Raw genomic sequence first — 16,231 nt, 5'->3', positions numbered from 1 at the left:
TTTCTCAACACCCACGAACCCCCAAATCACCCTCGGGGTTTATTTGCTAGACACCATGGCGGCCGATATGAGCGGCGAACAGATGCAGGCCAAGATTACAGCAGCCAGACGCGAAGCAGAGGGTTTGAAGGATAAGATTAAACGCAGAAAGGATGAGCTCGCCGACACAACATGTAAGATTCCAATTCATCACAAAGGAAGGATGGTTTCGACTCCCTGTCGTCGTTCCCGATTTGTTTCGGGCTCAGTCATCATATACATCTGTCTCTCGTGTGTATCATATCATCGCTAACATCATCAACCTCTAGTGCAACAAGTTGCAATGAATAATACCGACCCTCTCCCGCGCATTGGAATGCGGCCTCGTCGCACACTCAAGGGCCATTTGGCCAAGATTTACGCCATGCACTGGTCCACGGATCGACGACATCTCGTGTCGGCCTCGCAAGACGGAAAACTTATCATCTGGGACGCATACACAACAAATAAGGTGCACGCCATCCCCCTACGGTCGTCATGGGTCATGACCTGCGCGTACGCTCCCAGCGGCAACTACGTCGCTTGCGGTGGTTTGGACAACATTTGCTCTATTTATAATCTTTCCGCCCGTGAAGGTCCAACCCGTGTCGCACGCGAATTGTCCGGCCACTCCGGCTATCTCTCATGCTGCCGCTTCATTAACGATCGCCGTATCATCACCTCGTCTGGAGATATGACCTGTATGTTGTGGGATATTGAGTCTGGGTCAAAGGTGACCGAGTTTGCCGATCACCTCGGCGACGTCATGTCTATCAGCATCAACCCTACCAACCAGAACGTCTTTGTGTCTGGTGCCTGCGACGCTTTCGCCAAGTTGTGGGATATTCGTACCGGCAAGGCTGTGCAGACGTTTGCTGGCCACGAATCCGATATCAACGCTATTCAATTCTTCCCGGATGGCAATGCCTTTGGTACCGGTTCCGACGACACATCTTGCCGTTTGTTCGATATCCGCGCGGATCGCGAACTCAACACCTACCAGGTAAGCAGCGTGCCAGATTGAAATGGCTTGGGTGCTAATTATCTATTTACAGAGCGACCAAGTCCTTTGCGGAATCACATCTGTTGCTTTCTCCGTATCCGGACGACTTTTGTTTGCTGGTTATGATGACTATGAGTGCAAGGTATGACATCCCCGTGATTTTACTTCGATCAACTCACTTACAAATCCAGGTTTGGGATGTTCTTCGTGGAGACAAGGTCGGATCTTTGAGTGGTCACGAAAACCGCGTTAGCTGCTTGGGTGTAAGCAACGACGGTATTAGTTTGTGCACTGGATCTTGGGACTCTTTGGTATGTTATATCACCTAGTCCTGCACTCTACTTGTGTTCTATTGCTAACATCCTCATAGCTCAAGGTCTGGGCCTGGTAATCGATGTCTGAGCCATCGATTTTTTTTTTAATCGAACGATTCGTCCGATAGTTATGACTTGAGCCAAAAGCAGTTTGCCTGTCTCCTTTTGTACGATACTATTCTCGTGACCTCGAACCGCAGTGGACCGCCAACCACAGTTGAATCGTTTACTACAACACCTGATTATGTCCAAATCGCCATCGCTTAAAGCAGCATTGGACAACTTCGAATTTGGATACAGAATGGTCGACTGAATTGGACTATCACTGACCGGCCGAGTGTTTTACCTCTTTTATACTACTCCTTTTTTATGCTACCTTTGACGTTAATGGTCCCCCACCTTCAGCGACATCTTTCATTGGCCGTTTACTATCTTCTCGTTTCTTGGTCATCTTGTGTTGAGTGTTTCCGCCTTTCTTGTCTATTTATATACTATGCCTTTTGAGAAGAGGGAGCTCCCAGTCCGGATTTGATGGCATTATTTGTGCGTCTTTTGTATGTTTGATTTGACAGCTTATCTCCCGGCAGCGAGACATGGATGCTTTTTTCTTTTTTTCTTGTTATGCTCAATTTTCGAATAACTTCTTTCACGTCGATTTCTTTCATTATTTTTCTTCCGCCCTCTTTCTTACACTATTACTTATTTTCTTGACATGTCAATTGCTCAAGTCAGAGCAATTGATGTACCTTTTATTGTATCTCTGGCAACGATCCAAGGATGTAAAAAAAGCACGATCTGACCTGCTCGATTTTCACTTCTTTTCTGGTTTCTTTGCAAATTTTTATTTTCATTTCCCCTGGACACTGATGGACTGTATTTTGTGTGTTGTACGTGATTGAGGAAGAAGGAATAAGATGTTGATTGAAAGAGGCTGTTTTCAATGTTTTGATAGGGAGGTGTATGAGAAGAGAAACTAATGAAGGGAAAAAGGGCCATCAGCGAGGCAGTCAACAGGAACAAACAATCACATGTAACTACTGGTTGATTGATCTCTGATCCTGTGAATATTCCTGGGGTTGATTTTTCTTCTGTTCTATATCCTTGATGCGTTATATTTAGATCAATGGTTATTCAATTTCTATTCTTATTACTTCCCGGGCAAATATCAAGGCACAAGATGGATTCTGAATTCTTTGCTTCCTGAACGTCTATTGGAACTAAAAGAGGATGATTACGCATCCTCACGCTCCTCATACGTCGCCGACAACCTCAAATCCAAATACTCCTTCGCCGTCATCGAGCTCCTCTCCTTCAAGGAACCGGCACCACCCCCAAACCCAACTCTACTCGCCTTTTCGCCCGCGGCGGCAACCAACTGACTCGGCACAGGAGGGACAAGATTACAATCATTAAGCGGATGACAAAAGAATGCAACACTGTACCTATCTTGCGGCTTCTCCCCCTTCAAAACAGAGGAACGCTCAGCAGCTGGGAATACGACTCGATGAACAGTAGATTTGAGTAACCCGTTTGTCCAGAAACTGAGCATGTCGCCTATATTGATCAGAATAGGGGGGAAATCGTCTTTGTCCTGCCCAACTGCGCCGTCAGGCCATATAGGGACAGGGGCCCAGGTTTCGTCCGCGGTGAGGATTTCGAGACCAGGTTGTCCGGGGCGTTGGAAGAGTAGAGTGATTGTGCCGTAGTCTGAGTGTGCACCGGCGCGTACGTCAACGTCGTGTTGGTAGCTGGAGGAGGCGGGCGAGTCGATGGAGGGGTAGTAGAGATAGCGCAGGATGCAGCCTGTTGGGCCGCGAGAGGAGTCGTGCCGGGTTACGAAGAATTCGGGGTCGATCTGTTTCATTTAACGTTCATATAAATACATTTTTTCTGGTTGAGGGTGCAAAGGGGAGTAAATACCTCTAAGCCAAGAGCGAGTAGGCGCATCACTCGAGCAGCGGTTTTGTTGCATAGATTCGTGAAGTGCTGGATATCGCCTTCGTGTGGCTCCATAGCAGGGGGGAGGGGTTGTTGAAGTTTTCCGTCTTTGAATTCGCCAAAGTTGAGGGCTCTATTTGATGGTCAATGAACTACTCGAATAGGACAGATTGGATGGTCATACTCTTTGAAATCGCCGGTCTGTTGCGTTGCTCGTCATTAGCACACATCTAACAAACCTACGGTGGGCGCATGGCGTACCCTTTGATGCTCTGGATCTAGAATCTCAGAATGCATTCCTGACCAGCCTCGATTCTATACTCCTCATCAGCAAACCTACACCCCAAGTCAATGCATGGCCTGACATACATCCGTCCGAATACGGCATTTTTCCTTTTCCGCATTGGGTAACGCAAAGAATTTCTTGGACTATAAACCACCCATCAGTATCCGTAGTTACTCAACGTGGCAGAAACTGCGACTTACCAAAGCGAAAGTAGAATCAACTTCAGCCGCTGAAAAGTCACTTCCTTTCCCGTGGACGTAGAAGAAGCCGTATTTGATAGCGGCATCAAGCATGTCCTTCCCAACGGCTGGGTTGAGGGGATCCGAGATGTCGATGATGGGGAGTTGGATTGGGGTTACCATTGTGCTTATCACTAGACCGCAGTCCCTTTAAACAATTGCCTATGGAATCATGAATGAAAAAAAAGAGGAAACTGAAGATTCTTATGTTCTTCGGTATGCGGGGAACCGGGAGATTAGAAAGTGGGACGGCTGGTGATAGAATTTATTCTCAATTATCTGAGATCTACTACGTACATCTTGGCTCGATACATACGGTCGTAGGTACCAGTTACTGGGACCCCTTCGGAGCTCTCCGCATTCGTCTTTTTTGCTTATCGTCTCAAGCAGCAAGTGCAAGCGAAGATGTCATTGAGATGACTCACTGATTGATTGGGTGGATAGTCGTGGGTCGAGTCAAAATATACAGTGTTGACACTATTGGTCTTTCGATCTCTGCAGTGGGCATGTACCAGTGAGTGTGGCAAGTGTCTCGCACAACTTCTCTCTCGTCTCGTGGGTAGGATGCAAATAGATCACGTGGAAAATAATTGAAGCCGATAAAGAATCCCACATTCGCACTAGTCCCTGATAGTCCAACCACATTGGCCCTAGCCGATCTGGCCAAAAGAGTGGGCCGGCGCCTTCCTAAACAGAAACAGTCAAACTTCTATGGAGTCAAGCCTCACCCTAAAGTCCTAGCTCCTCCATACTACAGAGTAGTGATTCCAGAAATTCTACTGTCAAGACTCTCACAACCTGGTTGGGATCTTTTCGCGTGATTCTATTCTCCATTCCTCAGCATTGAGTCCCGACAACTTCTCTGATCAGCGCACACTCCCTGAAATTTAGGGGCTGCTCGGCTCTCACTCTCTGCGGCGCCCGCATTCTGGAAAATTACGCACTACAAAGCTTCTAGCTCTCGTCATCATGCCCCGTATGTCCACGTCCAATTGCCTCTATACTGCCGTTTGGCTATCTAACAACACCAGCTATTCGTGCGCTAGATGACTGGGCTACCAGCCGTGCATACACCCTCGCTCTCTCTAGCCTGAAAGGGACCGTCATCGGCATCGATGCCACCTACTACCTCTACCAACACCTCCACCACCCGTCCACTCGCGAACCACTCCTAATTGCCCTCGGCGGCTTCCCCTTTGCCCTTCGAGCGAATATTGAGCGAGAGCTGAAAGAGCTCAAGGAGTTGGGCATTGGCTGCATTTTCGTCTTCGACGGTCTTCAATTCGGTGTTGAGGATTCGCAGAATCGTGTACGGACCGATTCTAGGCGGGCGGATTCGGCGCGTGCGTTTGAACAGGCGTGGGATTTGTATGATCAGCAACAGGCTGATCAGGTGGTTGATGCTTTTAGCAATGCTGGTGCGTTGATCTATCGGCACAGTGGGTATTTGGATTGATATGCTAATATCATTCATGAATTAGGCAACCCCGAGCCAGTCGAGTTCTATCGATTCCTGCAACGAATCCTCTACGAAAATAATATCGATTTCTTTGTAGCTCCCTATAGCGCTGCTGCCCAGGTATAACCCACTAGATTGGCAATTGACGGAGGAGATTTACGCTGACTGGTCATGACAATACAGCTCAAGTATTTTGAAAGCACACCCAAGCCTTTTGTTGACTTTGTCTGGGGATCCACCGATGTGTTTCTATTTGACGTTGAAAAGGTCATCCTCAAACTCGACCTCGACGCCAGCCAATTCCTCTGGATGTCCAAGGAACGCTGCAGGGAAGAACTGGGCCGACTCACCAACGAGCAATTCCTTGAATTTGGCTTGTTGCTAGGCTCTCGGTACCTTCGCACCTTTCCTCCGTTCGAAAATTCCACCTTCCCGGGCAAGCCGTGGAATATCCGCGATGCATTGAATATTTTCAACGGAGCCAATCGACATGCCACCACATTATGTTCACAGTTCGAGGAGGACCGCCGTGTGCAGGACCTCCAGTATCTCGACCGCTACAAACGAGCTTATATGTCCATCAAGCATCATGTAACTACAGATAACGAAGGTCGTGTTGGTCCATTGGATCCAGAAACAGCTCCATCAGACGTGCACGAACTGATCGGCCAGCGTCTACCGGAGGAACTGTATTACTACATATCTAGAGGTGTTCTGGGGTCCAATATCCCCAACTACCTAACTACTGGTCAGCTTACTGTACCATTGCCCTTTGGTGTTGAAGACTCTGAAGTTTACCGTCGTCTCGCTGGGGATTCACTTATGCCAATTCGTGAACAGGCGGTTGGATTGCTTTCTAATAGTCTCCACCGATTCTATCAGACCAAGGTCATCAATGTGCGTCTTTGGCATGAGGAGAACTCCACCCGGACGATTAACCTCAAAACATTACCCTCAGTCAGAGATTCTATTCGAAGCTGGAGGATTAGCCATAAACAGTTGCCTAGTGAGCTGGCCAACCTTGAGGTATGTTTCCCTCCTCGGTTCACTTTCCGTGTGATACTAACGTGTCTAATCCAGACCCCTCGTGGATCCCTGAAATTTGCTGCTGAGAGCTTGACAAATTCGGACTTTGTGTCAAAAACCTTTTCTTCTAAAGAATCTGTCGTAAGTGCTGCCGTACGTACTTATATTGCCATTACTGATCCCTTAACAGGCACTATCTTCGGAAGATGAGATCTTGCATCAAACTCTTTTGGCATTTCTGCAGCTTCGTGGCTACGTGAATAGCAAGCATGAGCTCACAGACTGGGGAAAATGCTTTGTTGAAGCAGTCAAGGCCCTCGACACAGCCAAAGCTCCAGTCGATTCTCAAACATATGAATCTGTCTTTACTGCCGTCGAGATGCTACGAATGGGAGTTTTAGGTCCTAGCAATTGGTTCCCACATCACTCAGGTGGACCAATGCGCGGTTCAGGTATGTCAAAAAACCTTTCCTGACTGAAATGAGGCTAACGATTTACAGACGAGGACAAATCATTCAACCTTCTCATCTCGCGTGTCGCATGTATTGGGAAATTGAAGCACAAACCTATTGGCTACTCAGGACCACTCAGTCGCCAGCTTCTATCTTTCCGCTCCCTGATCTTCGCTGTTCGACGAACTCTGAGGGAGTTGGTTGAAGTGGTTCTCACCTCGATGCTATTGAGTGGCGAAGTGGATAGAAACATTGGCAGCGAAGGACTGACTTCAATCAGTTATAAGTGAGTTTGGCTGTTTTATATCTTATTTCCTCATACTAAGATGAATTAGGTTACCATTTGTCAACGATAATGATTGTGGCCTCGGAATTGCAGTACGGACCTATCTTGATGACCTACTCTACCAACCTGAATCGTCGTCTCCTAAAACCCGAGAGGAGGTTAGGGCCAAGGGCAAAGAATGGTTCCAGCATAGTGAAAGCTTCGAAGACAATCTAGATGCTGCTTTTACTCTGTGGGATGCGGTATGTTACCTCACATGTGTGTATTGACGTCGGCGCTAACGATTGGAACAGGTTTATGCTGCCTCTCAAAACGCACCGAAAGACTTCAAGACGGCTAAAGTATGGGAGGATGCTAATAAATGGCTGGCTAGCCACCGATGAGGCAGCTAGAGACACCTCTTACTGCCGGGTTTATGGCATTAATCTCTTGTAGGGCATGGTACAATCCTCGCAACTATGCAAGTTATGTAACGTAGTATTACGCATCGTCACGACGGATGGAAAGCATGATACTAGGATAAACTTGCCCGAATATGTCAAGTGGCGATATTATTATATATGCAGCTGCGTATATCTATCGAGATATATCCATAGCCAATGCAATGATAGCCTTACCCCTGGTAATTAGATGTTGAGTGATCATGAAACCTGCTCATCTATGTTGTAGGTTAACTACCAGAAAGTGGCTGTATTACTAATTACCATACTAGGGCTGCGACAATACGGAGATAAGAACAGGCAACGTTGCGGAAACTCCCAGCTGTCCTTATTATTTATTATTCAACTTAACCTCAACCTTTTGAGCTTCTTTTGAATTCAATCAAAGGGCGCTTACCACAAAATCATCGTTTTTTTTAAAAAAAAAAAAATCGATATTATTGTCAACCCAGTACAGCTATATCGCTGAGCGAATAGCTACCAACATGGCTCGTCTGAGCTTCATCCTAAGCAGCCTCGCGCTGTTCATCAGCATCGTCAGCGCCGCGTCCGCCGTCCTCGACCTCCTTCCCTCCAACTTTGAAGAAGTCGCTATCAAATCCGGAAAACCCACACTAGTCGAATTCTTTGCCCCCTGGTGCGGCCATTGCAAGAACCTGGCCCCGGTTTATGAAGAATTGGCACAGACATTCTCCTTCTCCGATAAAGTGCAAATCGCAAAAGTTGACGCCGATGAGCACCGTTCCTTGGGTAAGAAATATGGCGTTCAGGGCTTCCCCACGTTGAAGTTCTTTGATGGAAAGAGTGATACTCCCATTGAGTATAGCGGTGGAAGGGATTTGGAGAGTTTGTCCGCTTTCATTACGGATAAGACTGGCATTCGACCCAAGGCTGCTTACCAGCCTCCCAGCAATGTGCAGATGTTGACCGAGTCGTCGTTCAAGGATGTTGTTGGTGCTGATAAGAATGTCTTGGTTGCTTTTACTGCTCCTTGGTGTGGACGTGAGTATTCCTTCCTCCGCTAGTAGAAGTACATGATGCTAATGTTTGTATGATTTAGATTGCAAGAAGCTTGCCCCTACCTGGGAAGATCTCGCCAACGACTTTGCCCGTGACGCAAACGTCGTGATCGCCAAGGTCGATTGCGAAGCCGAAAACTCCAAGTCTCTCGCCAAAGAATTCGGAATCCAGGGTTTCCCCACGATCAAATACTTCCCCGCCGGTTCCCCAGAGGCAGTTGCATACGAAGGTGGTCGCGCCGAGAATGACTTAGTGGATTACATCAACGAGAAAGTCGGTACTCACCGCGTCGTTGGCGGCGGTCTCGACGAGAAGGCCGGCACTATCCCCACCCTCGACGCGCTCGTGGCCAAATACGTGCCTACCAAGAGCTTCGCTAAGCTTTCGGATGAGATCAAGAAGTCCGCTAAGACTGTGCAGGAGCAGTATGCTCAGTATTATATCAGAGTTACTGAGAAGTTAAAGGAGAGCGAAGGTTACGTCGCCAAGGAGTTTAACCGGTTGACCAAGGTCTTGTCCAAGGGCGGACTTGCGCCGGAGAAGATTGATGATTTGATTTCTCGTAGCAATATTCTTCGTCAGTTCTTGGGCCAGACTGAGAAGGAGCCCAAGGATGAATTGTAAATATTCGTCCTTGGTGCTTTTTGATGCACGATATGGATCCGCTGTTGTTTTGAGTGATATTATATCATATTTCCTGCTGGAAGGGACAGGTCATGGCATTGTTTATCGTTGTATAAAATTTATGATCAAGAGATTGAAGACAGACACCAGATCGATACCTTGCATAGTATTGACTTTTTACGTTTTGTGTTGATCAAACATATTCCGATAGAACCTTGGAAAAGAATGAATGGCAGGACTATTTGCAATGTGGTAACTAGTTTATTTATTTCAATAAGTAAAAATCATGGACTCGTGTATGCAGAATTCCCTGTGTCAATACATATACATAGATCCCGGCTCATATACTCGATGCTCACGTCGACCATACTGGACTATGTATATCCAATTTCTTTCTAGACGAAACATAGAATGAATCACGGTTTCGACGCTCCCGCATTCTCCTGGACTTCGCCCAACGAAGCCTCGAGCTCATCCAGCCGTCGAGTCATATCATCGACTACAAACATTCAGTCAGTGGCCATGTCAAGGAAGGAGAACGGGAGAAGACATACGCTTGCCAAAGATCTCTGTAGATACACCATCGAATTTGTGCTGCAGCTGGTCGAGGAGTTCATCGACAGCGGCGGCGAGTTCGGGTGCACCTGTGGAGGGTTCTGTTGGTGTCTGAGATGGGATTTTAGTCAATATGGATTTTTAAAAGACTGGGTATGAGAGTGTGGCATTCTAGAGGAATGATATGGTGTATAGAAGGCAATTGATTCAAACATACCTGTATTTGAGCACCTGATGGCGAGTCTTTGATATCCGTCGACATGGGGAGCGATGTACTGGTACTTATGGTAATGGTATTTCCGACTGGACAATTTGATTTCACTACAACCCCTGAGCCAAGCCGGCTTTTGTAGTGGTGTCAGTTGGTCCTAAGTAAGGCTATGTATAGCCTCATGCGCGTATATTCCGTAGAAGTAAATACTTGGGTTTCATGGCTCTTCCACCTAATTATCCATGGATCTATCGCGGAACAGCACTAGTCTAGAACTAGTTAGTTAAATCCGTTATCGCTACCAGGCCTTATCGGGTATAGCGCGGTACTGCCAAATCTTAAAAAAATTATTTGCTCCAGTTCTGAGCTACCGCTTGTCAACTCAAGCTCAATTACACTCATACTTGCGCACAACTCTTATTCCTTTAGACACGGAACTGGGGAATTCGAGTTATCTTCAAGAATTTTCTGTATACGGGAGGAAACAAACAAAGACGAGACAAAATGGTGAAGAAGAGCAAGTTGTTCGCAGCGCTGGACGCCCATAAAGGCAAAGATTATGAGAAAGAGCGCCAGAAGAAGTTAGCAAAGGCTGCGGAGAAGAAGAAGAAGGCTCAGAAGGGAGAATCAAAGGAAGATGAGGAGGTATATTTTTTCTTCATTCCTCACACAATTCGAGCCGGCTTTAACTAATATATTGGTTCGCAGAAAAATGTGAACGGTACCGAGGAAGTCGAGGTCAATGACGAAGAAGAAGATAAGGAAATGGGCGGCGTGAAACTCGCAGAAGAGGATGAAGAAAAGGAAGAAAGTGAAGAGGAAGAAATCGAAGGCGAAGAAGAGGAAGAAGATATACCACTCTCAGATCTCTCCGAAGACGAACGAGCAGATGTCATCCCCCACCAACGTCTCACCATCAACAATTCCGCCGCTATCAACGCCTCTATCAAGCGCATATCATTCATTACCTCCCAGACCCCATTCTCAGAACACAATTCCCTGGTGTCTACAGAAGATGTGGACGTCCCCGACCCCAACGATGATCTCACTCGTGAACTAGCATTCTACAAAGTCTGCCAAGCTGCCGCTATCGAAGCCCGTCGTACCCTGAAAAAGGAAGGCGTGTCATTCACCAGACCGACGGATTATTTCGCGGAAATGGTCAAGACGGATGAGCACATGACCAAGATTAAGAAGAAGTTGTTTGATGAAGCTGCCTCTAAGAAGGCGGCGGCGGATGCGCGACGACAGCGTGACCTCAAGAAATTCGGAAAGCAGGTGCAGGTTGCCAAGTTGCAGCAACGTCAGAAGGAGAAGAAGGAGACATTGGAGAAGATTAATAGTTTGAAGCGGAGTACGCCCCCCTCTCTTTGTCTACTGTTCCTGTGGCCATCTTTCTAACATATCACAGAACGTAAGACCGAATCAACCGGTCCTACCGATAACGACAATGATCTCTTCGACGTCGCTATCGACGACGACAACAAGAAACCATCCTTCGGCGGAAGACGCGGCGGCAAAGACGCCGGAGCAGGCGGCGTAAACTCCAAACGACAAAAGAAGAACGAGAAATACGGCTTCGGCGGCAAGAAGAGATTCGCAAAGTCTGGCGATGCCATGTCTTCGGCTGATTTACGTGGATTTTCTGCCAAGAAGATGAAAACCGGTAGTGGTGGTGCGAAGAAGAGGCCTGGGAAGAGTAGGAGAAATGCTATGAAATGATAAAAAGTAATTTATTTGTTGGCTTATTTACAGGAGATGATCGTTTTTTCCCCTGCTATTCACTGTCATAACATAGTATCATAGTCTCTGGGACCTGGGAAAAAGGAACTTGGCGTCAGGGAGTTGAATCATTATTGAAATAATAAGACTGAAAATGTCTTGTTCCAAAAGCAAGTCAATTGTAGATTACATCGTACAAGTACATCTGCATGCGTATGACGAACCAAAGTCGTGATCATAGCTCATCGTCCATCATCGTCAGCGTAGACGCTTTTTGCACTCAACGATCATCCGTGATATTGCATCGCGGGTCAAAGCATTGATAGTGTGTAACATACCTGTAGCTCTACCTATCAGTTAGGTGGTTCATTTAGCCAAAAAACGTGACTCACCCTTTCTATTGCTTCCCTTGCTTTCGAGCTATGTCAAACACACAACGTGTAATTTCGTAGTCGATATTCAATGGCGTGAAGGGTCGAAATTCGCGACATCGTTGCGTTTCTTGTCAGATTGAAGGATTGAAGCTCCATTCGGATAAGAACAGAGTGCTTTCGTTCCCAAAGAATTGATCCAAGAGTATGAAATCGTTCATTATTCCTCGTCAAAATCCGTCACATATCATTGATCATCTTCTGACTCGTTTAGCAGCAACCTCGGCATCGTCACCAGTAATCTCATCAAGAGTCCCAAATTCACGGATACGACGCAACAAATTATCAACTCCTAGGCCAATATTGAGTCTCTGCTCGGCAAATACGAGATCGAGTTTTGTTTGCGTGTCTTCCGCATGTGTAAGTGTATGGTCGCTGATGAGTTCCTTGGATCGCCTTGAGCTGGCTTTGTATATCACTTTGCCGCATCCTTCGATCGAGCACGCCCACGTGTCTTCGGGTAAGTTGTCAGTGATGATACTACTATCTTCGTGATTGATGGATAATGTGTCAGGGCCGGACAGATTCGCGGACTGGAGTGTTTCCTGTAGAGGTGTCTTTCGTATAACCAATGAAGTAGAGTCTGCGTCTGATAGTATGGATCGTCCACGGCTGTTGAGAGTCGTCACAGACGGTGGAGGATCGCGGACGAGGTTATGGCCACGAGACTTGCTGGGTGTTTCTACATCCTCAGCAACATCACTATCGTCGGACAAATGCGCAGCATCTTTAATGGCTCCAGGAAATTTACCGCCGCGTGTCTTTTTGCCCGCTTTCGTTGTTGATGGTCGTAATACAGACATGCGGATACGGTGTCTGCGTGCGCGGGGACTATCGTCCTCTTCTTCTTCATTTTCATCCTCATGTTCGGAGGAGCCGGTATCTTCGTCAAAAGAAGTACGCGGTCGTAGTGGAGTGATGGCGACTTGGCGGATCTCGGCCTTTTCCGCGACCTGGTTCAATTCTCGATAAATAGCCTTCTTGGGCCAGTCAAACTGAGACTGGTCCATGCGTTCAACAACCTGCGCGGCTCTGGCAGCGACCAGATTCCTGGCGTAGTCTTCTGAGTCTATATCAAATCGACTCCGTAGAGTGTTGATGACGAGGTCGAGGTTCAATTGACGTTTGGCCAAGGCTCCTGCCTCCTTCAGATCCGTGATTATACTAAATATATTGTCTGCCTGGGAATTGGAGATAGTCTCAATGTTAAGCGCCTCCTTATTTGTCTGTCCATCGTGATCCTCCGTCGCCATTGTGTCATCCGGTTTTTGTTGCGCTGCCAGTACTCGCTCGTATTCATCCTGTCTGCTGTTAGAGAAAGGCAAATCGTATAGATAGTAATGGGAAACAAACTGGAAACTTCTTAATCAAATGATTGAATATATCCGTTTCATTCCATTGAACGTCTTCCCTCCCTTGAACCATTTGCGAAAGCAAAAACGAGGAGTGCTTATAGAAAACTTCCGCAGAATCGTCGCCATCCTCACAAATTCCGTGCGTATGAGTGACATACTGTTAAACATCCATCAGCAAGAGCCGCAGTGTAGACAAATCATTTGATCCTATACCTCATCACACAAGTATTCAAAAGTAACCTCTCCACTTCGGCGTTTCCGTCTCAGTCGCTGGTTTCGATGCCGGTCGACTAAGAAATAGAGCAAGTCGACTGCCTCCACTATATCACTGAATATTGACTTGTATCCTTTGGCAGGCACGATGGAGAACCAGCCAGCTTGGCCAGCGACCCAGATACCAATTTCGCCGTCGGCATGTTGACCGTAGGCGTAATGAGTCACGTTTTCGATGACAATGCGCTTTGAAAGGTAGTCTTCATCGAGTACTATGCATAGGACAATGAAGTGTTAGCTTGAGAGAAGATGATTGATGATAGTGACAGTATGCGGGGTGGAAGTAAGGTCATTGCAGTGCGACAATGACCCTCCGCGGGGAAGTATGATTTACATGAAGATCATCGGAGGAGGGTAAAAAGCATTCATCATACCTAAGTGTCCCTGTTCATCCTCGACCTCATTCAAACTCCCAACAACCCTCACCGGATTGTCCGGCGACGCATCAAGCAGATTGGCATAACGCGACTTGCCGGGGATCAGTACCTTGACGTCGGTCAAGCTGAATTCTTGCCATTCGTTTTCGTCTTCGACCGAGGGATCTCGGGGTTTAAGGACCTGGTCTTCGCGGGACGTCATGACTTGGATGGATTCGATATGGTGAGCATGGTGTGTTGCTTCAGTAATTTCTTAATTAGAGAAAAAGTAATCGAAGAACAAAGAATGATTGTTGATCTGAGATGGAATGGAATGACCAGGCAGGAAGACACGCGCGTTCGGAGTCTTTCCGCCGTTAGTTAACTAGTTAAGCATTGTAAGCAATCCAACTACGTAAGCAGCTCGACCCGCAAAAAATTAAGCTTCCTTCTGGAATTTTTTGGTCTACCATTAACTTACCAGCATTGGAAACCACAATTCATCAATTGACATACCACACATAAGTCAATTGCATGTCTCTTGATGAGTTTCATTAATCGCTCTATCAATCGCGGCGCGCAGCTGTTCCACACCACAATGTCAGCAGGAAAAGTCTACGAGGGTATTCTCCGTATGTATCTGCACCACCATCGCATCAATTCCTAGACGGACTTAAAGACACTGACAAAAGAGATAAAAGCTGTCCACAAACCAGAAGGCGTCACATCAGCCGATGTCCTCCGCAAACTCCAAAAACACTTCAACCCCTCTACTACATTCCGACCCTGGATAGAAGGCGAAATCACCCGCCGCAAGAACGACGTCAACTTCCGCAATCGACGCAAGAAGCGGCCCGAAGTGAAAATCGGCCATGGCGGGACACTCGATCCTATGGCGACGGGGGTGCTGATTACTGGTATTGGTCGGGGTACAAAGCATCTTATTAAGTTCTTGGAATGCCCCAAGACGTACGAGACGGTGGTATTGTTTGGTGCGGAGACGGATACATATGATCGAACTGGTAAACTCGTACGGAAAGCGCCCTATGAGCATATCACACGGGAGGTGGTTGAGGAGGCCATGAAGAAATTTCGTGGAAAGATTATGCAACGTCCGCCTATCTTCTCGGCAAAGAGTATACAGGGCGTGAGGTTATACGAGTATGCGAGAGCAGGAATGGAACCACCCGTCGAAATCAAGTCTCGAGAAGTCGAAGTTTATGATCTTCAAATATTGGAATGGTATGAGCCTGGAACACATGACTACAAGTGGCCGGAGGTGGAAATGTCCGGTGAAGAGAAGGAGGTTGCAGAGAAGATGTTGGATAAGGAGGCTGCGATACCAGTCGCATCGGAGGCAGAAGCAGCCGAGCAAGCAGCAGCGAACGCGCTCTTGGAGGACAAGAAAAAGAGGAAAGCTTCTCCGGGCCTTGATGAGAGTAGCGCAAATAAGGATTCAGAATCGAAACGTCTGAAATCTGATCCCGAGACATCGGAACCTGCTCAATCCTCCACCGAAGGCGCAAACGCCGGGACGGAAGATACGAGCAACACCAAAGAAGGGGCCACAGAAGAACTAAAAGAAGTGAAACCACCCAATCCACCAGCGGCCAGAATCACCATGACAGTCTCCTCCGGCTTCTACGTCCGATCCCTCGCACACGATCTCGGCAAAGCAGTAGGAAGCTGCGGATTAATGAGCTCGCTTGTCCGCTCCAAGCAAGGTGACTATACGCTTGATCCTGAGAAGATTCTGGAATATAAAGATTTGGAAGCTGGGGAGGAGGTTTGGGCTCCCAAAGTCATTCGGTTTTTGGAGGAGTGGGAGGAGAAGAATCCGCTTGCTGAGAGTACATAGTCTTTTCTATCAAAAAGAAAGGGTTTGGGGATAATATACGATTAGATTAGAATTTACGCAAATGCAATAAAAAGAGGCGTTTCGTGTCTAATCTGCCTGGAGAAGGAATCGCTCTATAGGGAATATTCTATGTAAGAAGCAGGGAACCGATCTCCCCACCAAGATGAGATAGAGATAGCACCAAGAGAGCAAGAATATGGAATCAAGAAGGATAAAAAAAAAAAGACAAAAGTACATGAAGTGAATGGAGACTCATAGCAGAATAAGACAGTGGTAAGGAAAAGAAGACGGCGTCAAGCAAGTGAGGAAAAGAGGATGCACGTGTGTAGGTAAGTAAGAAAAGAAAAAGGTAAAAGGATGTACAA

At 47.0% G+C, this 16,231-nt stretch overlaps 8 protein-coding genes across 8 annotated transcripts; 5 read left to right on the top strand and 3 right to left on the bottom strand.

The window, feature by feature from the left end:
• Positions 1-55: 55 nt before the first annotated feature.
• Positions 56-1,602, top strand: EYB26_005871 (uncharacterized protein; the record flags this gene model as incomplete). The annotated part of the gene is made up of 6 exons (XM_054265148.1): positions 56-173; positions 309-1,021; positions 1,074-1,163; positions 1,213-1,332; positions 1,392-1,408; positions 1,464-1,602. 6 exons carry the CDS (start codon positions 56-58, stop codon positions 1,600-1,602), a joined length of 1,197 nt encoding a protein of 398 aa, XP_054121123.1.
• A 964-nt stretch (positions 1,603-2,566) lies between these two features.
• Positions 2,567-3,921, bottom strand: EYB26_005870 (uncharacterized protein; the record flags this gene model as incomplete). The annotated part of the gene is made up of 6 exons (XM_054265147.1): positions 2,567-3,190; positions 3,256-3,406; positions 3,458-3,474; positions 3,535-3,588; positions 3,643-3,702; positions 3,760-3,921. 6 exons carry the CDS (start codon positions 3,919-3,921, stop codon positions 2,567-2,569), a joined length of 1,068 nt encoding a protein of 355 aa, XP_054121122.1.
• Positions 3,922-4,767: 846 nt separating this feature from the next.
• On the top strand, positions 4,768-7,404 carry EYB26_005869 (uncharacterized protein; the record flags this gene model as incomplete). The annotated part of the gene is made up of 9 exons (XM_054265146.1): positions 4,768-4,774; positions 4,830-5,216; positions 5,280-5,377; positions 5,441-6,283; positions 6,338-6,424; positions 6,474-6,735; positions 6,784-7,021; positions 7,071-7,263; positions 7,315-7,404. 9 exons carry the CDS (start codon positions 4,768-4,770, stop codon positions 7,402-7,404), a joined length of 2,205 nt encoding a protein of 734 aa, XP_054121121.1.
• A 542-nt stretch (positions 7,405-7,946) lies between these two features.
• Positions 7,947-9,105, top strand: EYB26_005868 (uncharacterized protein; the record flags this gene model as incomplete). Its single annotated transcript, XM_054265145.1, has 2 exons — positions 7,947-8,463; positions 8,522-9,105. 2 exons carry the CDS (start codon positions 7,947-7,949, stop codon positions 9,103-9,105), a joined length of 1,101 nt encoding a protein of 366 aa, XP_054121120.1.
• A 416-nt stretch (positions 9,106-9,521) lies between these two features.
• EYB26_005867 (uncharacterized protein) lies at positions 9,522-9,922 on the bottom strand (the record flags this gene model as incomplete). Its single annotated transcript, XM_054265144.1, has 3 exons — positions 9,522-9,604; positions 9,660-9,771; positions 9,878-9,922. The coding sequence occupies 3 exons, from the start codon at positions 9,920-9,922 to the stop codon at positions 9,522-9,524; spliced, it is 240 nt and encodes a 79-aa protein (XP_054121119.1).
• Positions 9,923-10,375: 453 nt separating this feature from the next.
• EYB26_005866 (uncharacterized protein) lies at positions 10,376-11,593 on the top strand (the record flags this gene model as incomplete). The annotated part of the gene is made up of 3 exons (XM_054265143.1): positions 10,376-10,516; positions 10,580-11,225; positions 11,283-11,593. 3 exons carry the CDS (start codon positions 10,376-10,378, stop codon positions 11,591-11,593), a joined length of 1,098 nt encoding a protein of 365 aa, XP_054121118.1.
• A 258-nt stretch (positions 11,594-11,851) lies between these two features.
• On the bottom strand, positions 11,852-14,231 carry EYB26_005865 (uncharacterized protein; the record flags this gene model as incomplete). The annotated part of the gene is made up of 6 exons (XM_054265142.1): positions 11,852-11,931; positions 11,986-12,013; positions 12,231-13,325; positions 13,378-13,536; positions 13,593-13,864; positions 14,027-14,231. 6 exons carry the CDS (start codon positions 14,229-14,231, stop codon positions 11,852-11,854), a joined length of 1,839 nt encoding a protein of 612 aa, XP_054121117.1.
• Positions 14,232-14,606: 375 nt separating this feature from the next.
• Positions 14,607-15,866, top strand: EYB26_005864 (uncharacterized protein; the record flags this gene model as incomplete). Its single annotated transcript, XM_054265141.1, has 2 exons — positions 14,607-14,640; positions 14,710-15,866. 2 exons carry the CDS (start codon positions 14,607-14,609, stop codon positions 15,864-15,866), a joined length of 1,191 nt encoding a protein of 396 aa, XP_054121116.1.
• Between the last annotated feature and the right edge of the window lie 365 nt (positions 15,867-16,231).

This window comes from Talaromyces marneffei, chromosome 4 (assembly GCF_009556855.1).
Source record: "Talaromyces marneffei chromosome 4, complete sequence".
Classification (NCBI taxonomy): domain Eukaryota; kingdom Fungi; phylum Ascomycota; class Eurotiomycetes; order Eurotiales; family Trichocomaceae; genus Talaromyces; species Talaromyces marneffei.
This window is presented reverse-complemented; position numbering and strand designations above follow the sequence as displayed.